The sequence below is a fragment of the Lepus europaeus genome, chromosome 1 (genome assembly GCF_033115175.1).
Source record: "Lepus europaeus isolate LE1 chromosome 1, mLepTim1.pri, whole genome shotgun sequence".
Lineage (NCBI taxonomy): Eukaryota > Metazoa > Chordata > Mammalia > Lagomorpha > Leporidae > Lepus > Lepus europaeus.
Genome location: NC_084827.1, coordinates 1,167,947 through 1,190,376, shown reverse-complemented (window position 1 = coordinate 1,190,376; position 22,430 = coordinate 1,167,947). Strand labels below are relative to the sequence as shown.

The window sequence follows — 22,430 nt, the reverse complement described above, 5'->3', positions numbered from 1 at the left end:
CACGAGCAACAGTCGCCTCTGGGCGGCTGCAGGGACCCCCGGGTCCCCATGTCTGCCGACGCGCAAGTCCCTGGTATAGAGTGGGGCGGCATTTGCACCGAGTGCACAGGAACCCTAAAGCGTCTCTAATCCCTACGCAGCGTGCACACTATGTGAGCAGTTGTCCCAGCGCATTGTTTAGGGACTTGCGACAAGAAAGCAAGCCGGAACCCACTCAGCACAGACGCCGCTGCTCTCCCAGAACATTCTGTTCGTGGGTCGAATCCAGGGAGGCAGAACTCATTTGTATGGAGGGCTGACTACACTGCAGAACTGGTTGCTTGGCCACCTCCAAGCTATCGCCCTGCAGTCCTGGAGGTCAAGTCCAAGGTCAGGGCACTCGGCGGGCCACATTCTCGGGGGGGGGGGGGTGCATCTGTCTCGGCCCCCTGCTCCTGATGGCCCCAGCATTCCACGGCTGTCTTCTCCCTGTCATGGCGGTGCCTGTGTCCACTGTTAGGTGGAACCGAATGACCTCATCTTAACTTGATCATCTGCAGTGACCCTGTTGCTAAATCAGGTCACATTAGTTAGGACTTCCTTTTGTAGGGGACGCAATTCAATCCTAATAGCCAAGTCCTATTTAGTTGGAAGGACAGTTAAAGAGACTTTCAGTCTGCTTTTTCACTCCCCAAATGCCCTGTACAGCCAGGGCGGGGCTGGGCCAAAGCTGGGAGCCCCGAACTTAATCCAGGTCGGGGGGGGGGGCAGTCGGCATGGACCCAGGTCTTTGAGCCACCATTGCCCCCTCTCAGGATGTACACTATTAGGGAGTTGGATCACAAGTGGAGCTGGGACTTGAGCCCAGGGACTCCGACAGGGGACGCAGGCACCCCAAGCAGCAGCCTACCTACTGCACAAACGCCCCCGCCCCCAAGCAGGTTCTAGTTCACTGTCGCCATTCGTGACCTCACCCAGCAGCTGTGAACTCCCCCGGCGGAAGCCAGCAGCTGCGCAGCCCTGTTCAGCCGAGGGCTCCCCTCTGTCTGCTTTCTACACCGGCGCTGGCTGCTTCGACAGCTCGAAGAACAGGGATGGCTTCCAGTTTACAAATGCCACGTGCAGCTTTCTCCCCAAATCTACCCAGAAGCAGCAGAAATGGAGTCTGGCTCTAGTGCACTTGGGAGACAGCTGAAGCTCTCACGTGCGAGGGCAGGATGCCAAGTGGTGCAGACACTAAACGTGTCTCTGTGGGTGTCAGGCAAACCAGGGGAGTCCGTGGCACACCCCAGGGAACAGGGCTCCACAGGTGCTCACGCAGGGGCTTGCCTGGACCCGCAGAGGCCGCTGGGATGAGCCAAGGAGGCGAGGCTGCCCCAGGCCAGCGGCAGTCCGCCGGTGAGTGCGGGTGGAGGCCAGCAGCTGTCCCTCCCGAACTGGGGCGACACGGAGGCCAGGGCACACGCACCCGCCAGCCCGCGGCTCTGGACCTGCCCAGGGCCCTCCCCACTGGCCCACACGTGGCCCTGCTGTGCTCATTGAGGGTGAACAGGAAGGCGCCGGCGCAGGACGCACGCAGGGACTGCCAACAGAAAAGGAGCAAAGGAACACGAAAGGCAGACGTAAACCGAGGGCTGCCGTCAGCGCGATGCTGCCCGGAGGGAGGGGGGCATTTTTACCAAACATGCCCACGAGGTGACAGCACTCAAACAAGCAGCTCTAAGGGAAAGGGCTTAAGAAGCAACCTCCTGGGGCCGGCGCTATGGCGAAGCAGGTAAGACCGCCACCTCCAGCGCCGGCATCCCCTGTGGGTGCCGGATCAAGTCCCAGCTGCTCCACTTCCAACCCAGCTCCCTAATGTGCCTGGGAAAGCAGCAAAGATGGCCCCTGCGCTCACAAGGAGACCTGGATGAAGCTCCCGGCTTTGGCCTGGCCCAACCCCTGGATGTTGTGTGGCCATTTAGGGAGTGAACCAGGGATGGAAGACTCTCTCTCTGCCTCTCCCTCTCTGTAACTGTTTCAAGTAAATGAAGAAAAGCAGCAGCAGTACTAACTGCCCTAGTCATCAGGTGCTACGGTTTGGATGTGGCCTGGTCCCCAGCGCGGTGAGGTCATAGGTGCTATGGTTTGGATGTGGCCTGGTCCCCAGCACGGTGAGGTCATAGGTGCTATGGTTTGGATGTGGCCTGGTCCCCAGCACGGTGAGGTCATAGGTGCTATGGTTTGGATGTGGCCTGGTCCCCAGTGCGGTGAGGTCATAGGTGCTATGGTTTAGATGTGGCTTGGTCCCCAGTGTGGTGATGTGGGAGGCATGGGACCTTTAAGAGGTGGGGCCAAGGGGGAGGTCTTTAGGTCATTGAGGGCACCGCCTTCAAAGGGGTGCAAGTCCTCCCCACATTCAAGACGGTTGCCAGGAACGCCTGAGCCTGGCCCCACCCGGCCTCTCCGGACGGAATCTGTTCCACACACACTATTGCTCCCACCCTGCCCCCTGCTACTTGGACTTTCAGCTGGAGATGCTGTGACTGACATGGCTCTGCACCCGGAGATGCTGTGACTGACCGGTCCACCCAAGGCGAGAGGTGCTGGAAGAACGGGGGCGCCTGGACAGGAACCAGGAGCGCGAGAACAAAGGGATACAGCGAGCCAGGCGTGCAGGAGGGGGTGCGGCAGCATCTCCCGGACGCTGGGAGTGCAGGGGTGCAGAGAACAAACAGCCCAACGCTCCTGGGGCGGGCCAGAGCCACAGCCCAGCCCGCACAGCGGCTGTGTCCACTGGGTAGGGCCACACGGAGGGGGCGGGGACAAGAGGCCTCAAGTACCCAGCCCGCACAGCGGCTGTGTCCACTGGGTAGGGCCACACGGAGGGGGCGGGGACAAGAGGCCTCAAGTACCCAGCCCGCACAGCGGCTGTGTCCACTGGGTAGGGCCACACGGAGGGGGCGGGGACAAGAGGCCTCAAGTACCCAGCCCGCACAGCGGCTGTGTCCACTGGGTAGGGCCACACGGAGGGGGTGGGGACAAGAGGCCTCAAGTACCCAGCCCGCACAGCGGCTGTATCCACTGGGTAGGGCCACACAGCGGGGACAGGGACAAGAGACTTCAAGTACCCAGCATGCATGGGGCCCCAAAGGCCCACAGTGGCTGGGCCAAAGCTACAAGCTGGCTGCTAAGTCCCGCCTCCCACGCGGGCAGGAATCTGATGACCTCCCACAGGTCCCAGGTCTGCAGCCGCTGGACTTGAGCCAGAGCCAGGACTCCCACCACGCCCTCCAGGGTGCCGACTGGACCAGTGCCTCCACTCGGGCTCAGCGGCCTGCCTTCACACTTTCACAGACAGACTGTACCGTAGGCTGACTGCACTCCAGCGAGAACGTAGCATATGCGCTGATGAACCACAGCTTCATGCGACTGGACGGATGGCGGTACTCCCCTCTGGCCGAGGAGCGCCTGCCCCTGGCTTACCGTCCTGAATTCAGACCCAGAGTCCGGGGACGCCATGCCTTCCCCAGCCAGGGCCAACAGCGGGCCTGTCAGCTGCTCCCAGGGTACTGAGTCCCACGATCGGCCCTGGTTAGCGGCCGGAGACTTCGCCAGCTGGGCGATAGGTCTGGCGTTCCTGGAGCCCTACAGGATATTTTGTTAACTTCAGATATGCTTCTCCTGCAGAAGGCTACCCAAAAGGTGTTCCAGAACATCTCCAGTCCAGGGGGTCGCCTATCAATCTGCAGAAAGCCCAGAGCCCCGCCCGGGACACTGCGAATAAAATTCCTGGGTGTGGCCTGGGGGGGGGGGGGCAGCTCAGGTTTTGCCAAGAGCCGTGACGAACGAGACACAGGCAGGCCCACGGCCCCAGCAGTCCACTAGCCGATCAGAGGGTCTTCAGTCTCCACCCAGCCCAGTGCCGCAGGCCATCACAGCACCTGACAGAGAAGGGGTCACGCGGGGACTGCCCCCCAAAGGCAGCGGCAGCGTGCCCTCGGCCGAGGCTTTCTCCCATAGTCACCGCAGGAAACGGCCCAGCAAGACGCTCCTGCGACCAGGGACGGACTGGGATGGCCGTCTGGCAGAGGGAGGGTAACCGATGGGCGCCCGCCGGCCTCCGGTCACACTTCCACCGCCACACTCCCACAGCCAGAGCCTCGCCAGACCCTCCTCGGCCCTGGCACAAAGCAGGACCCTGGCTGGGCGGCGCCTATCTCCACAGACGGGACAGCTCACACCAAGCCGTCCACAGTCACAGGCCCTGCCGGGACGTGGGCCAGGCCCTGTACACCTGCCCTCAGCCACCCGAGGGAAGCCGTCCAGTGCAGGAGATGGGTACCCCTGGTATGCACATGGCTCCCGCGTGGGCCTCGGCCCCCTCCGCCCGCCAGATGCCGCTGGGGTGGGGCCTGGGGTGGGCGGAGCCTCGAGCTGTCTGTCAGAGACTGGGAGGGAGCCATACCCAGCAGCCAGCCGGCTAACCCTGCAGGTCACTCAGTGATGCTCAGGGATCGAGGGTCCATGACCAGAAGGCCACTGTGGGGCGGGCCACGGGATCAGCAGCCACACCAGGAGCTGAAGTCGCTCACAGCGCTCGCCCCGATGGAAACACAGGGGCAGGCGCTCCGGCTTGCGCCAATCACCGCCCACCTCCACAGCAGCAGACACCACGCCGGACACTCGGAGCGGACGTCACAGGGGACGGCACACCTCTCGGAAACGGACCCAGCCAGCTGGCTCACGAGGGCCAGCAAGAAACAGCGATACAAAACCGCCCCCGCCCTCCGCGAGCTCCAGGAGCCCGGGCTGGACCAGTGAGGGCGCTGCTAGCACTCACACACACAGTGCGCAGACACGGGGGCCTCCGCAAGCTTCCCCCACCTAAGAGAAACCAGACCCCGATCGAGTCCGCGGGGCTTGCAAATGAGACCTGGCACCAGGAGCACTGACAGGCGCGCGGACCCAGGGCCGGGCAGGAGGCACAGCGCCACGTGGCGACTTCGTCTGCCCCTAGCCCACAGGCAGCGGGATGAACAGAGAGGGGCACGGCCTCTTCAAGGAACAGTGACGCTCTCCTCTCGGAGGGCCCCTCTGGTTTTAGGGGAAGCTGTTTGCACCTGAGCGAGGGCCCCACTATGGGGGCCAAGTAGGAAGGCAAAGACTGGTGCCAGCTGTTAGGGTTCGACAGCAGCGCAGCATCTGAGCCCAGACCTCAGCCCCACGTGGGCCGTCCCGACCTGGCTCTCTCGTCCCGCGTGACCGGGATCTGGCCTGGACTGGTATCCTCCCCCAGCCCCTGCCCCCACTCCCCGGGAGACGCATTGGCAGTGGGCGGGCAGTGCACCCTGCTGGCGGGCACCACAGTGGCACTGGCGTGGGGCTCACTCAGCTGTGGAACCTGCAGCTCCTGTCCCAGGGTGGCCATGGTCTGGAGAATTCTCCCGGGAAACTTCCCAAGATCACTGGGATTACTGCCAAGGGTGGGCACTGGGGAGTCAAACGCCAGCCCCCGCTGGGTCCCTAGAACTGTCTTTCCATCACTTGAGGAGCCTTCTCCTTTGTTGTTTAAGTTATCTGAAAGGTAGAGGGAGGGAGGGAGGGAGGGAGGGGAGAGCTCTTCCATCCGCTGGTTCACTCCCCAAATGGCCACCACAGCAGGAGCTGGGCCGAACCAAAGCCACGAGCCACAAGCTTCTCCCAGGTCTCCCATGTGGGTGCAGGGGCCCAAGGACTTGGGCCACCTTCCACTCCTTTCCTAGGCCACAGCAGAGAGCTGGTCCGAAGTGGGGCAGCTGGGACTCGAACCGGCGCCAATACGGGATGCTGGCACTGCAGGCGGAGGCTGAACTGCTACACCCTGGCGCCGGCCCCTCCTTGTTGCTCTATCAGCCCCGTTCAAGCTTGGGCGGCTTGTCCCCGGCAAGGCTGCCTTCACCACAGCACTGTCAGCTTCATGCCGTCGAGTCTCCCGGGGGTCTAGGGCCCTCCCGGCGAGCCTGGGTAACTGAACCCCACATGGAAATGGGGCCTCCAGACACCTGCAGCGCCGCCGCACAAACCTGGGGCTCAGCACGGGGCCCTGAGCAGCCCTGCACCACACACACCCCACAGGGGCAACTGCCAAAGCCAGAGCTGCTCGCGAGAGCCCCACGTCCTGCAGGGGGACCAGGCCAGCCTGCTGTGGTCTGTTGGGAGTGACGCGCCCACTATGAAGACCCTCAGGGAACACCAGGGACTCTGCGTTCCTTCACTGCCCCGGGCCACAGACCTACACCCAAGGACACAGATCGGTTTGCCACAGACTGGTCTACCAGGCCAAGAACACATCTGGCACCCAGCGGCTCTGCGGGACTGAGCTCTGGACAAGCTGGGGACGGCTGCACCCGGGGGCGGCCGAGCCCTGGGCTCAGTCAACCCTCCGTGCACCCAGGCACGGAGCAGCAGCGCCCGGCACATCCAGGGGGAAGCCCACCCATCTGACGCCACGGCTGCCGCTCTGGCCAGCCTCGTGTGCCACACAGGCTGCGTTGGTGGCACTTGGTGTCCCCGTAATCTACAAGTCAGAGGGTTACCGTGGTCTCTGAGCCACACGTAACCTAAGCAAACATGAACGGGCAAGGCCCCTAGAGGCCTCGGGGGCGCCGAGAGCAGGGTTAGAGTCAGGCCTGGGGAGCAGCTGGAGTGGGGGCTCCTTCCTGTTGGCGTCTGCTCCGCACCGTCTGGGCCACTGTCCCTTTTAGAGGGGCCACCAAGCTCTTCCACGCCCCAGGTCAAGAGCTGACCAGTCTGGCCTGAAGGAGGCTCCGGCACTCGCCTCCAGGGCAGTGACCTGTGGCCGGCGTGGGCGGTGCTGTAAGGGACGTGGAAACTTCCACACGGCGAAGCAGGGCTGCAGCGTGGGGCCGAGGGCGCTTCCTGGGAAGGGCAGGAGGGGAAGGGCGCAGGGAGCAGCAGGAATCTTCCACGGGGCCCTGCACAGATGACTAAGGACCCGCCAGGGCAGCGTCCAGGCTGACGGCCCCTCCCCAAACACGCACAGAACACCAACCAGCACCTGCAACAGCAGGCAGGGGACAGGCCTGGGCACATCCTAGGTCCTGCTCGCCCGCCACCTCAACACCCAGCGCTGCGCCACAACACGGACGCCGCTCATCTCGTAAGAGGAAGCCAGACAGGCACCGGTGCGTTAAGAGAATTCGGAGACCAGGCTGGGGCTCGGGGCGAGACCTGCGGGGGCCAGGGGTCAGGGGCCCGGGGTCTGAGGAGAGGACTGGAAAGGGGCCGGGAGCAGCCGGAGGTGGAACGGCGGTTCTACGGCTGCGGTGCGGTCACTCGGGATGCATTTGTGAAAATGCGCAGGACACTTACAAGGGATGAACTTGTACTACGTACACACGACAGCAGGACACTTACAAGGGATGGATTCGCACCACGTACACACGACATCCCGATAAAGCGGCTTTCGTTCGCACCAGCCACTGCCATTTTCACATCTTGTTTGAGCACTACAATTTCATGCACCTGATACATACAGATCGGGAACGAGGACCCGTCCCCCTCCAGGCTCCCGCCTGTCTCCTCCTCCCTGGTCCTTTCCCACTCCTAGTTTTAGACACGAAATTGCAGTCAATCTTTCTGCTGATAAGATTAACACTACTCTAAAAAAAAAAATTTTTTTTAAATAAAAATTTAAAAAATTTAAAAAAAGATTAACCCTACTCTAAGTAGAGTTTCCTGATTCGTAGGAAGAAGTAAAGAACAAAAACAAACAAGAAAAACTTTATTTGAAAGGGAGAGAGACAGCAAGTCACAGAATTATCTCCCATCTGCTGGGTCACTTCCCAGGTGACGCTAACAGCCGGGGCTGTTAACAGTCAGGTCTCCCAAGTGGGTGGCCATTCTTGGAATCCTTAGTGAAGGCTTTCCCTTTAAATAAACTCCAAAAAATGAGATACAGGCCCTGGAGCTGGCACTGGCTTCAAGTCCTGTAGGCCCTATCATGATAGCTTGAGTATCTTTTTGACATTTTTAGTTTTAAAATTTATATTATTTGAGCCGGCACTGCGGCTCAACAGGCTAATCCTCCGCCTTGCAGCGCCAGCACACCAGGTTCTAGTCCCGGTCAGGGCGCTGGATTCTATCCCGGTTGCCCCTCTTCCAGGCCAGCTCTCTGCTGTGGCCTGGGAGTGCAGTGGAGGATGGCCCAAGTGCTTGGGCCCTGCACCCCATGGGAGACCAGGAGAAGCACCTGGCTCCTGGCTTTGGATCAGTGCGGTACACCGGCCACAGCGGCCATTGGAGGGTGAACCAACGGCAAAATGAAGACCTTTCTCTCTGTCTCTCTATCCACTCTGCCTGTCAAAAAAATATATATATATATATTATTTGTACACCCATAATAAAAGTGACTATTGCTAACAAGAATAACTTTTTCAAGCTTTTTTAAACTTGAAAGGCACAGTGATGGAGACTCCACCCGCTGACTCACACCACAACGGTGCGGTCTGTTTTAAGTCACTACCATTCCCTCGGGTTTTCCTTTATGATTGTACATCCATCTCAACATCCATTTCCAAGGTAAAGACGGAGCTGAACCAGTGACCTACCTGCACTTCATGTAAGCGCAAATGACAAAATCTGAGATCCCGGTAACCCTAAAACTCTTCCACACAGCACAGTCAGGGCATGTTGTTAAAAATCAACATAGGCCGGTGCTGTGGCAGTGGCACCAGTTCTAGTCCCGGCTGCTCCACTTCCAATCCAGCTCTCTATGGCCTGGGACAGCAGAAGATGGCCCAAGTTCTTGGCCCCTGCACCCCCATGGGAGACCTGAAAGAGGCTCCTGGCTTCAGATTAGCTCAGCTGTGGCTGTTACGGCCATCTGGGGAGTGAACCAGCAGATGGAAGGTGTGTGTGTGTGTGTGTGTGTGTCTCTCTCCCCCTTTCAAATAAATCTTTAAAAAAAAAAAAAATCAACATAAAGGGCCAGCATTGTGGTACAGGAGGTTAAACCACTGCTTTCCCATACTGGGAGTGCGGTGTGGGTCCCAGCCACCCCACTTCCAATGCCTGGGAAAGCAGCAGAGGGTGGCCCAGTGCTTGGGCCCTGCAGCCACGTGCGGACCTGCATGGAGTTCCAGGCTCTTGGCTCTGGCCATTTGGAGAGTGAACTAGCGGATGGGAGATTACCTCCGTCTCTCTGCTGTTTGAAAAAATAAGTAAATCCTTTAAAAAATAAATTTAGGTGTACACTTAATTTGTGAAAGGCTTATGTAAACGTAACAAATTCAAGAAAAAAGACAAAAATACTCTATAGGCTGGTGCCGTGGCTCAACAGGCTAATCTTCCGCCTTGCGGCGCCAGCACACCAGGTTCTAGTCCCGGTCGGGGCGCCGGATTCTATCCCGGTCGCCCCTCTTCCAGGCCAGCTCTCTGCTGTGGCCCGGGAAGGCAGTGGAGGATGGCCCAAGTGCTTGGGCCCTGCACCCGCATGGGAGACCAGGAGAAGCACCTGGCTCCTGGCTTCGGATCAGTGTGGTGCGCCGGCCACAGCGGCCATTGGAGGGTGAACCATCAGCAAAAAGGAAGACCTTTCTCTCTGTCTCTCTCTCTCACTATCCACCCTGCCTGTCAAAGAAAATTAGTTCCTCTTTAAAAAAAAAATAAATAAATACCCTATAACCCTTCAGAGACTTATTTTAAAAATTTCACCTCAATTGGCTAGTTTACCAAGGCCAAAGCATTTTAGATGGAAAAGCTCGCGAGAGGTCCTCATGAGTCAGCAGTTTCCAGTCTTCGAGCGCTGACTAAACTGCCCCACTCTGAGGTTCCCTTCGTGGCAAAGCCAGGCTGCTGCCTCCTGAGCCTGGTCCCTGCGACTGCTTCTGGAGCTGTAGGATTCGGATGGAGAGGGGACCCCATCTCCCTGGTGTCTGCCTGGCTGGCTCTGGGCAGCTCCCGTCCCCCAGGGGCTGCACCTGCACCCTCCTCGGGTAACTTGTCTTGGAGGGGTTTGAGCTCCTCAACTGAAGAATGGCAACCTCTTCACTCCCTCCCTGCCCACCTGACCTCGCCATGCCGCTGCCGGAGCCTTCCTCCTGGGGTCAGAGGTGCCTCCTGGGACGTTTTGTTGCGTACTTGCGGTTTCTTTGCAGTATCCTGGCTTCTCTCACCGTGTGCTCGCCGGGCACGGCTCCTTCTTGTCCTAACTTATGCCACCGTCTGAGCTGAGTTGCCTGAGAGACTGTCTTCTCAAGCTCTCTGGTGATTCAACTGGAGCAACTTCCTGTCCTGGTAACGGCCTGGACGGCAGCTCCCAGCACCCCCGTGGGCGCGCGAGCGCGGCTGGGCCAGCACCTGCTTTTCATTGCGCGCAGCTGGGCCAGCACCTGCTTTTCATTGCACCACACCTGGCTTTGCAGACCGCCCACCACACCAGGTTCCGATTCCTTTCCTGTGCGCGTTTCTTCAAGCCTCTGTGCCTCTTCAGGACCCTTGCTGACCCCAGCCAGCCAGTGCGCCTCACAAGCTCCTGGGTAATCGAACTTGCCCTCTCTTCCTCCTTTTCTGGCCTTCACAGCCTTGCAAGCGAGGCTCAGGGCTCCCAGCTGAGCCTCGGGACCCGGGGTGGTCACACCTGGTGCACGGCACGATGGCTGGAGGGAGAGCATGGAACCCCCAACAAAGAGGCAGCTTCCGGGCAGAGACCCGTACCCCTCCCCAGCCCCCTAAGCTCCCCACACCTGTTCAGAGGATAATTTCAGGCTTTCCTTGGAGAACAGGATGTGCCGATCAACAAAGAAGTTGCTGGCTCTATTTGCAGGCAGAAAATTGACTTGGCTTTGAGCAAGTGTTTTTTAAAACCGACCAGGGAACAGGTTGCAGGTGTGCTTTGGGAGGCAGGCTGTGGCTGGGTAGCAGGAGGAGGGGCAGGGAGCCTGGGGCCCCCTCCCCCTCCTGATGTGGGCACTGGGGAGCGCAGCAGAGGACAGGAACCCGCTCCAAGTACACGGGGGGCCTCCCGAACACCGCGCCCACACAGGAGCCCGCTCCAAGTACACGGGGGGCCTCCCGAACACCGCGCCCACACAGGGGCCCGCTCCAAGTACACGGGGGGCCTCCCGAACACCGCGTCCACACAGGAGCCCGCTCCAAGTACACGGGGGGCCTCCCGAACACCGCGTCCACACAGGAGCCCGCTCCAAGTACACGGGGGGCCTCCCAAACACTGCGTCCACGCAGGAACCCGCTCCAAGTACATGGGGGGCCTCCTGAACACCACGTTCACACAGCACCGTGATAAGCAGCAGTTAGACTGTCCTTAATGGGGGCGCGGGCTGGGCTGGTCACTGCGCCGAGGTCACCACTTGCCTTCCTGGAGCGGCTGAACTCGGGGGTTGCAGCCTCCTCTGAGCACTTCTTTCCCCTTCCTCAAAAACCAAAGCTGGGACAGTGCCGGGGCAGGCTGGTCTGCATGGGCTCCCGAGTCCCCTTCCCAGCCTCTCGGGTGCTGCCCCCTGCTGTTTGTGGTCCACATCCACTCTCCCACCAGCGCTGGCTTCCCTCATGGGACCCTGGAGGCAGCTCAGGGCGGGCGCACCTCCGTTACGCACCACCAACCCGCCCTCCTAAGATTCTGGTTCCATGGGTCAAGGTGGATAGGGGGCCCCAAACCGGGTTGGGCACCAGCTTTCTTGGTGATTCTGATGCCAATGGTAGACAAACTACATTTGAAGAAACCCAGCCTTAAAGAGCCTGGCCACCAGGGGGAAATGTGTACACTGTAATATTTTAAACCCTTTATTCAAGTACCATGTGTGCAGAAGGGCGGGCATCCAGCCCAAGAGTCTCACAAATGCAGCTACTTTGTAACCACGGCCAATCAAGAAAATGGGAGACTTCCAAGGCTGCCAGGAGCTCCTGCCTGCAGTCCACCCTAGGCCCTGTGAGGTCCAGAGCCCAGCAAACCTGCTTCGAGTCCCTCCACACTGGTTTGTCCGCTGCAGAACGTCCTGCAAAGTGCACAGCCCGGCGCCTGTCTCTCGTGTCTGAAGGCCCATTCCTGCAGGCGCACGGTCAGTGCCCCCTCTCTGTAGGGATCTACCAGAGTGCACCTGCTCTCACTGATGGGTGTTGGATGCTGTGAGCACGGCTGCTATGAGCAAATACAAGTCTTTGTGTGGCCAGGCTGACAGTTCCCTTGGGAAACTAGGCCCAGGCTTGCTCAGTGGGATAAAATACAAGAAGATACATTTTAAGACACTGACAAACTGTTCTCCAAAGTGGCTGCCATTTGATCATCCAACCAGTAAAATCTAAGTTCCAACGGCTCCACATCTTTATCATACTTCGTGCTGTCAGTCTTCTGTGCACCTGGAAGGCAGAAAGAGATGGAGATCTTCCACCTGCTGGGTCTTTGCCCCCAAAGCCCACAACTGGGACTGAGGCAGGTGCCAGGAACTCCATCTTGGTTTCCCATGTCAGTGCAGGGCCCCCACCTGGGTGCACATCAGCAGGTAGCAGCATCAGAAGCAGAGCCGGGGGGGGGGGGGCGGTGCCTGCAGTGCCAGCATCCCACATGGGCACCGGCGCATGTCCCAACCGCTCCACTTCCCACCCAGGGCTAAAGGGTTAAAGGGAAATCAGCAGCAGATAGCCCAAGCCCAAGTGCTTGAATCCCTGCCACCCACATGGGAGACGCAGAGGAGAATCCTGGCTCCTAGTTCCAGACTGGCCCAGTTCTGGCTGTAGAGGCCATCTGGGGAGTGAACCAGCGAATGGAATCTAACTCTGCCTTCCACATAAATACACCAATTAAACTTAGAAAATAAAAAACAGAGCTGGGACTCAAACCCAGGCACTCTGATTTGGGATGCAGGCATTCCAAGTGGTATCTTTTCCACTGGTTCACTCCCCTGGCTGGGCCAGTCTGAGCCAGGAGCTTCTTCCAGGTCTCGCACATGGGTGCAGGGGCCCAAACACGTGAGCCATCTGCTGCTTTCCCAGGTCATTCGCGGGGACCTGGGTGGGAAGAGCAGCAGCTAGGACTCCAAGCAGCACCCATAGGGATGCCGGCGCTGCAGCTGGTGGCTTTACATGCTGTGCCACAGTGCGAAACACCCAAGTGCTGTTTTCACGGTTAACGCTACTCGCTTCTCAATGTAAACGTTCTGACACAAATACTTTGTGATCCAGGGTAGTTTGTATTTTTATCACCTAAGAGATTTTAACATTGATGTCAAGGAATTTGTGCCCATCTTTCCCAACACCTGTTTTCCAGGGAGCCAAAATACGTAACTCACATATTCCACCCGGATGACTGTGGGTGCTGTCTCTAGTTCGAGTGAAGGTCAAGTCAGACTGTGAAACAGGACAGTTACTCTGCTTCAGCCACGTTAAAGGCCTTTCTGTCCACTGGCTAATGTTTATTACTCCCTTTTCTTTTTTTCTTTAAAGGTTTTATTTGTTTGAGAGGCAGAGTTACAGAGAGACAGAAAGGTCTGGTTCACTCCTCAAATGGCCACGACTGGAGCTGCGCCAATCTGAAGCCAGGAGCCAGGTGCTTCCTCCTGGTATCCCACACGGGTACAGAGCCCAAGCACTTGGGCCATCCTCCTCTGCTTTCCCAGGCCATAGCAGAGAGCGGGATAGGAAGAGGAACAGCCAGGACTAGAACTGGCGTCCTTATGGGATGCTGGTTCTGCAGGCAGAGGATTAACCTGTGCCACAGCACCAGCCCCTCCCTTCCTTAAAAGATTCATTGGGGCCGAACCTATGGCGTGGCTGGTAAAGCTGCTGCCTGCATTGTCGGCAGCCCATATGGGCGCCAGTTCGAGTCCCAGCTGCTCCAGTTCCCATCCAGCTCTCTGCTATGGTCTGGGAAAGCAGTAGAAGATGGCCCAAGTCCTTGGGCCCTGCACCCCCGTGGGAAGCCAGGTGGAAGCTCCTGGCTTTGCAGATCAGCACAGCTCTGGCCGTTGTGGCCATCTGGGGAGTGAACCAGTGCGGCACCACGTCGTCCAAGACCATGCTGGTCTTCCTCATCTTCTGGGGTGCGGCTGGCATCTTGTGCTACGTGGGAGCCTCCGTCTTCATCACCTACGACTACGACCACTTCTTTGAGGATGTGCGCACTCTCATTCCCGCCGTGGGGATCACAGCAGGAGGAGCCCTGCTTTTTGTCATCGGGCTCATCGGCTGCTGTGCCACAATCCGGGAGAGTCGCTGCGGACTCGCCACGTCTGTCATCATCCTGCTCTTGGTTTTTGTCACAGGAGCTGTGATAGTGATTTGGGGATACGTTTACAGAGCAAAGGTGGAAAATGAGGTTGACCGCAGCATTCAGAAGGTGTACAAGACCTACAACGGCACCAACCCCGACGGGCCAGCCGGGCTATCAATTACGTCCAGACAGCCGCACTGCGGTGGAATTCACGACTACTCAGACTGGGAAAAGCCAGAGCGTGCCGCGGAGCCGCTGCAGGATGGCCAGCGCTGTCACGGCAGCCTGGCCCAGCCCGCGGACCTTACGCCGAGGGGTGAGGCCCCGGTGGTGCAGCAGCTGCAGGTGACGCACGTTACCTGGGCGGCGCTGGCGTTGGCAGCTGCTGGGCATGCTGTGTGCTGCACCGTGCTGTGCAGACGGAGCAGAGACCCTGCCTACGAGCTTCTCCTCACTGGCGGCACCGACGCGCAGAGGGGCGGCCGTGGTGACCGGGGGGATGGCGCGGGTCAGCTGGTGGAGAGACGTGCACTGGTGTGGGACAGGGTGCTCGGCTCGGCACGGACCCACCTCCACCCGCCCTCCTGAGTCTCCCCTGGTTCTAGCTGACTTGCCACGCCCCTCAGTTTTAAGCACGGTGGTAAATGTTCTAACTTCAGAACTGTTTGCAGGTCACATAGTACAGCAGAATTAGAGGGTGTGGGCCTACTTCTGAGGCATCGTTGCGTCCTTTTGTTCTTCACAGTGGAGGACGCTTAGCCAAAGGTTTTGGGGGTGGGGAGAGGAAGCCAGCTGTCTGGTTAAAATTCACACCGGTCAGTGCCCCTCACTGGTGTCCTTTTAAAAAATACATTCTGTAGTCTAGCAGGATAGCAGCTGTACAAAATGGCAAACATAGATGTTGGGGTCACATAGTGTATAACCTGGTTCACCGCCAGCATCAGAGACTGACCTTTGAGAGCAGTGGTTCCCATCAGTGCTGGCCTGGCGGGGCCTGGCGCGCACTGCTGTGCCCAAGGACTAGCGGGACGCAAGCCCACACGTCGTGGCCTAACTCGCTAGAGAGAACATGCCTGCGTAGACCAGCGTAGGATGGAAATGTGCTCCCGGCTGTACATAGGAAACTCTTAACTCAAACTCCATATAAGCCCTCAAAAAAAAAAAAAAAAAAAAAAAAAAAAAAAAAAAAAAAAGGGGGGGGGTGGAATGAGAAGGCCATGGCTGGTGCCATGGCTTAACAGGCTAATCCTCCACCTTGCGGCGCCGGCACATCAGGTTCTAGTCCCAGCTCTTCCAGGCCAGCTCTCTGCTGTGGCCAGGGAGTGCAGTGGAGGATGGCCCAAGTGCTTGGGCCCTGCACCCCATGGGAGACTGGGAGAAGCACCTGGCTCCTGCCTTCAGATCAGCGCGGTGCGCCAGCCGCAGCAGCCATTGGAGGGTGAACCAACAGCAAAAAGGAAGACCTTTCTCTCTCTCTCTCTCTCTCTCCACTATGCCTGTCCAAAAAAAAAAAAAAAAAAGGAATGAGAAGGCCATGCCAAGATGGCCGCTGGCTGCAGGCTGCTCGCCTCAGACCCACTTTCACCCGACTCCCGGGGTCCTTGTGGTGGCTCCGCGCCTCTTGCCCCCACCACGCTCCTCCTCCCTGAAACGAGTCCACTGCAACAAACCAGTAGATGAGGACTCACTGCCTAACTCTGCCTTTCAAAAAAATAAATTAAAAAATAACAACCCACTATCTTCTAAAATATTTGAAAAGCAGAGATAACATAGAGGTGATACAGAGATGTAGCTTCCATCTGCTGGTTCTCTCCAAATGGCTGCCAACGGCCAGGGCTGGGCCAGGCCGAAGCCAGGAGCTTCTTGCAGGTCCCCCGCGTGGGTGCAGGGGCACAAGGAGTTAGGCCCTCCTCTGCTGCTTTCCCAGGCGCGTTAGCAGGGAGCTGGATGGGAAGTGGAGCAGCCAGGACTCCAACCGGTGTTCACAGGGCAGGCTGGTGCTGCAGGCTGAGGCGTAACCCTTCATACCACAGCACCAGCCCCTGATGCTCCCTTGACATTCCCAACCCAGACAAGCCTGTCACGTTGTTACACCAGAGGAGCCTTAAGCGCAAATCACAAAGATGTCAGCTGTCATTTTCCAGACACTTTAAAATTTCCACTTTATTAGAGAGGCAGATTTGTCCACTTGCCAATTCACTGCCCAAATGAACACAACAGCCTGGTCTGGACTAGGCTTAAGCCAGGAGCCAGGAACTCAATACAGGTCCCCATGTGGTGGCAGGGACCCAACCACTTCAACTGTCAGTTGCACACCAGCAGGAAGCTGGCATCACAGAGGGAGTGGCCAGGGCAGGGCTGGATAGTAGAGCAAACCAGCAGGTGGAAGATTGCTCTGTCTCTCCCTCTAACTCGTTAGTAGTGGAGCTGGGACTTGTACCTGTGTAGGAGATGTGCGAGCCAAGCCATGTCTTAACCGCTGTGCCAAATGCCCACCCCTCACAACCTCCTGTTAGCCACGTGGCGTGACTCCGCTTCCTCCCTGTAGCATGGATGAGGACGAACACAGACGGCTCACACACGACGGCCGTGCTGGGTGGATGCAGGAACTACCCACTGTGTGGTCCGTGCCAGAAACAGGTGTGAGGAAAAGCCTGCCGCTTCTGGGCGGGGGCCCAGAGGCCAGGGAAGGCCACCGTGTAAGCCCCCGAGCCGGACTCTGCAGAGCCTCCTCCAGAGGGGCTGTCAGAGGAGACGCAGTGCTGGTGCGTCTGGCCCGCGCTGTTTCTCCACCTCCGGCAGCCGGGCCCAGGGCCCTGCATGGTTCCTCGAGCCTGCCTCTGCCAGTGACACGGTTGTCCTGGGCCCTCCAAGGAGGTAAGGAAAAACCCTTACCTTGTACCACCTTATTTATACCCTATGGAATCTTACCAAGATGTACACTTCCTTGTTTTCTAGTAGAAAAAACAGGCGTTTTTCATCAGGACAGCGGGCTGTGCCGAACTTCACTCTGGAGAGCTGTGGAGATGGCTCCAGGCAGGAGGGGCAGCCCAGAGCCTCAGGGCAGCAGCTGATTATGGGTGAAGGGGGTGACTTTCGTTCCCCAAGCTGGATAACCATTTTAAGTCATAATGGTGGCTTTCCGCAGTGAAATAACAAAGACTGGCCACTGGCACCAGCACTTACTTGGAAGAAGCTGGCAGGATACAAATGGGCATTACCTGAAAACCATTTTCCAAGCACTGCTTCTCACGCCACCGAATGGCAAGGTTTGCAGAAAACGTAAGCTGGGCTGGGCTGGGCTCAAAGGCTACGCTGGAAGCCAGTGATGGCTTATTAAGGGCGACTCTGAGGGCGAAAAAAAGAAACTTGGACCAAACAGTGAGGTTATCCTTGGCTTTAGGCTCAGTAATGGGGCAGCCTTGGAAAACAAACCTACGTAACACAGGGCCCTCGTGCTGGAACTCACTCAGGCCTGATGACGGCAAAACGAAGCCGGCTGACGGCAGGGGACAACACCTCACATGCCTGAACCTGACCTCCCAGTGACAAACGTGTTCGCAAATACGACCACTGTGGACTGTAATGTGTGCTAATTCAGGGTGACTCTCTGAAACGCAGATTGTCTAGAGTTGTCCTGGAGCGTCCTGCTGCACCCAGGATGGTGGCAGGAACCACGACGGCGCAGCCTCCACCACTGGGAAACCGCAGCCCCAGGAGCCCCCTCACAGCCGCAGCGTTGCCACTGCGAGCATTCGAGGCCAGTGGTACAGGCAGTATCTAGGGGCCAGCAAGTAAAGACTGCGCCTGCTCCCTATCCAGCCCGGCTCCCTGCTAATGTGCCTGGGAGAGCAGCGGAGCATGGCCCAGGTCCTTGGGCCCCTGCTCCCATGTGAGGGACCCAGATGAAGCCCCTGGCTTTGGCCCAGTTGTACCATTTGGGGTGGGAACCAGCAGATGGAAGATCTCTCTGCATCTACCTCTCTCTAATAAAGAACTTTTTTTTAAAGGCAAACCTCTTCCAAAGAGGTATTAAGCAAAACAAAAAGTTCAGCATCTAGCTGTCAAAGTATCACTATAATGGGTGACAGACACTGTCCCTTATCTTTTTTTCTTTACAGATTTATTTGAAAGAATGACAGATCTTTTATCTGCTGGTTCATCCCACAAATGCCTGTAATAGCCATGGCTGGGCCAGGCCAAAGGCAGGAGCCAGGGACAGTATCCAGATGTCTTACATGGGTGGCAGGGACGCAAGCACTCGGGGCACCCCTCTGCTGCCTTCCCGGGTGCGTTAGCAGAAGGCGGATGTCCCTGGTGGGGACTTAACCTGTTGTGCCACAACACTCTGCCCTGGTACATACTCTTTGATCTACTACAAAATTCAACGTGCTTACAAGGACGGAGGAGAACAGTGCGGACAACCAGGGACACAACAATGTCTCAACAACCCTGAAGGGGGGGATGGGCCCCCAGGGAGCTGGCTCTCTCCGCCGGCTGGACCGACTGAGTGCATGGAGCCAAATGCGGCAGAACACCTTCAGTTGCCGAGGCCTTGCCAGGAGCACTGGGAACTGTCCCTTTGGAGGCCAATCCGCTCTCACTGCAAGGGCGCCGACTCCACTGCCCCATAGACCTGTACAACTCTGGGGACCAAAGCCTGCGGCAGTTCTTGAGAGGGGGTTTTAGTTAGGACACACACGTCCCTCCTTTAGTTCCTCAGATATCTTAGAATTATAATTGATACCCACAACCACTGTTCAAGTCACTAACATGTAGATAAATCTTCAATGCAGAAACTTAGTTTCAATATGCTAATTACATACACGGTCTTTTATTTAATTTGCTGAATGAGAACAACAACAAACAGAACTGCTCTTTCTTCTGCAGATGCTGCCCTCTACAGAAGTTGTGACAACCAGCCTGACGTGGCTGGGACCTGACCAGGGAGGCCAGGGCAGCGGACCATCCGGCCCTTGGCAGGTGCGCATGTATTTCCTTTGGTGCCTTGATGCTGTAACAGACAGTGGGAATGCCCACCGCAAGCAGCTCTGGTGACATTCACTAAACAAGCTACAGGCTAATGGTGGTGGTGATTGTTTGATTTCATTTTATTATTTTTTTTTACAATAGGGTATAGCCTTTATACTCCACACAAACAAAACAAGAAGTGCTTATTAAGAAACAGCCCCTGCCCCCACCCCCCTCAGAACATCCTGAACATAGCAATTCAATAGAACAGAAAAATCAAGACAAGTTTGATTTCAAATTTTCAATAAAAAAGCAAAAGTATGTAATGCAACAGCTGTTCAACTTTCAACTCTAAATAGGCACCGTTAAACAAACAAACCCAGTATTTGAAATTTCTCCAGCACACACTCCAGTACAGATGCTCTGAACTGTAGTCAGCTAGGAACTAATGATGGGACTAGAATCTTACGACAGAAGCTGCATGGCTTTCCGCCCCTCTTTCGTCTATAGGCGGAGGGTGGAGGTATTAGGGGAACAAGAAAAATCAAAAAAGAATTCCCAAAGCTGCTGCTGTTTGGACTAGAAAGGAAGACAGCATATCACAGGTGTTCAAAGATTCCCAAGGCAAGTAAACAATTCATTCACTAGCACTTCTACTTGAAAGAATAGAGAACAATGTCTTATTATTTAAAAAAAATAAAATAAAATAAAAAAGTACTTTTAGAATGTATCACAGGATCACCAGAAACTATGGATGCAGTTTTAGGCTCCGTCTCTAGCCTAGCTGGATGGGTGTCTGGCACTGTGCCCTGTGCCGCCCTACACACAGCTAATCAGATCTCCCCTGCTTCGAGCTCTCCAGAGCTGCTCCTGTCGTCTGCTCTGCCATTGGCACTCTCACAGGGCCTCTTCTTACCCTTTCCATCTCTGTCACGAGGTGATCTGTCTCTGTCACGGGATGCTAAGTCTTGGTCTCTGAATCTTTCTTTTGAGGATCTGAAAAATATTAATTTGAGGAGCAAAATATGTTGGGAAACCTAAAATCCAAATGAAAGAATAGGATAAATATTAAGTTACTGACAGCTGAAGAATACACCTGAGAAGTCAGTTTTCTGACAAAAGATGGGTGATAACAGCTAAGGGTCCAAACACACCAGCTGAAGTGACGACTTCGAGGGGTTTCACCATCTCAGATGACCACAGGTTTCTCTAATCCACAGAACAGGGAGTATAAAAATAATATACAGGTCAATAGCTTTGAAAAGGGAAAGGCAGGATGAGATTTCTAAAAAATATCTAATGAAAGATGCCAAAGTAAACAGAAATTAGTGACTCAGTATAGGGGTCAGCCAACTTCTCTGTTCGCTGTCCGGTCAGATGATAAACACCGGAGGTGCTGCAGGTCACAGCCTCTGTGGTCTCATCTTTTATTCTTTTTCCTCTTCTCTTTATCAACCCTTTAGCAGTGTCAAAACCATCCATAGCTTGCTGGCTGCACAAAACCAGGCCATAGGCCTGACGTGGCCCACAGGCAACAGTTTGCCAAACCTGACTTAGATCACAGGACTACTCAATAACCATTTGTTATTCTTAAAGTCTGCTTTATTCCTCCTTAGTTAACTCATTCAACCAAAAGAAAAATGATGAAAGAAAGATGATCACACTATATAATAAATCTTTAACCATAAATGGTTCTTAATACTATCTTCTCCATTCCCGTACCCAATTTCAATAAGGCAAACAACAAAAAAGTTCATGTGATTCAATCAGAAGGAAACAGGAGATTATGGGATTAGAATAAATATGGAAACCTCTATGCATCTAACATAGAACGAATCAGTAACACATATTCCATTTATTTGGTTCTTTACAGGTGACACAGCATTTTACACAATCATCCCACGCAACCCACGTTCAGAATCAGGATGTGAGGCACTGCCAAGATGAGATGGGGCTACTTCAAAAAGTTCATAGAAAAATAAGATTTTGATGCAAAGATTTTGGAAATCCATACATAGTTTTTCCATCATATATTTACATTTTTATGAGTTTTGTGAATACCCCTTCCCCACACCTGTGCATGGATTTCAAAATGTCTTTTGGCACCAATGTTTTAATTCCATTTTCTAGGAACTTCTTGAAGTCATGTCATACTTTCAGGAAAATACTGTACTCAGTTTTAGAAATATAGTTGAGGGTTAAAAAAAAAAAAAAAGGTTGAAAGACTAATGTCAACTTTGAGCATTCTACTTAAGGTTTTGATAAGCTCAGTTAAACGGGGGGACCACACAGCGCAAGTCTACACCAGCCCCACCCACAGCCTTTGTAGTAGTGGAATCACGAGATGACAGAATAGACACTGGACGGCTGCCAAGTCCCAGAGGGCAGTAACAGCCGACATACAGCTGAGATGAGTTTCATCTGAAGTTCTGTGAGACTGCACTGTCCCACACATGAGCAGTCTCCATCATCACAATAAAGCACTACTCCTACCATCTCTATCTGCTCAGCAGATGGAGACAACAGGTGGGACAATGAAGTCACGTGACCAAGATCACTGCTGTGAAGTCCGTGCTACCCACACCTGAGTAAGAAGCTGACATCGCTCTTAACCCTCATTTTTCACCCAGGCAACTGCTGCCACCAGGGACAGGTCATAAAGACATTCCACTTACACCAGAGACCAATGTCACAGGAGGGGGCAGGGAAATTGGAAATTTTATCTTGAAAAATTAAATATATGGCAATTACTTGATGTCATCTTATATGTAATAACATGCAGATTTTATCAAAAATTAGCAGGTAACTGCTGTTAAAAACAAAGAACGAAGTTTTAGAACAGAATGTGAATTCAAAAATGAGAAGTGCTCTTGAGAAAAGCAAAACAGTTTTTGTAGAAATAAGCCTCTTTATGAACATGCTGAAAATCTCAGCTGTCAAAGATGCCACGTAGTATGGTGGGCAAATCTTCCTGTACGACTTCATAAATGCATGAAGCATCAGGGACTAGGATCTCAGCCCCACCAGCAGGCACAGTGACAGCTGGGCAGGTCAGCACATCACAAGCAGCATGATTCTGGGGTTTTAGTGTGCACGCAAGACTCTGAGAACTCTGAAAAATGCCTTCTTCTGGACACTGCACTGAAGGCGGCCCAAAACCTCGTCTCAGAAGTGTGAGAAAGGGGTCCTACAGATACAACTACGCCCCTTCCAGATTCCGGGTGCTCGTTCTCTGCGTTTGCCTTACGCCACCTCTTGATTCTACCTGTGCAGA

The 22,430-nt window shown here is 55.5% G+C and overlaps 2 protein-coding genes across 9 annotated transcripts in view; one reads left to right on the top strand and one right to left on the bottom strand.

Moving 5' to 3' along the window:
* Positions 1 to 1,331: 1,331 nt before the first annotated feature.
* LOC133760428 (tetraspanin-3-like) lies at positions 1,332 to 14,773 on the top strand. Its single transcript, XM_062192914.1, has 2 exons — positions 1,332 to 1,377; positions 13,959 to 14,773. The coding sequence occupies exons 1-2, from the start codon at positions 1,332 to 1,334 to the stop codon at positions 14,771 to 14,773; spliced, it is 861 nt and encodes a 286-aa protein (XP_062048898.1).
* Positions 14,774 to 19,280: 4,507 nt separating this feature from the next.
* LUC7L2 (LUC7 like 2, pre-mRNA splicing factor) overlaps positions 19,281 to 22,430 on the bottom strand; it is a 61,687-nt gene continuing 58,537 nt past the window's right edge. For 7 of the 8 annotated variants that reach the window (XM_062208780.1, XM_062208077.1, XM_062212426.1 and 4 more), the window contains one exon: positions 19,281 to 20,152. In XM_062208780.1, the coding sequence (XP_062064764.1) occupies positions 19,990 to 20,152 (163 nt within the window). In that variant the 3' untranslated portion in view covers positions 19,281 to 19,989. Of the gene's footprint in view, positions 20,366 to 22,430 lie in introns of all 8 variants that reach the window. The other variant, XM_062211022.1, reaches the window with a different exon arrangement.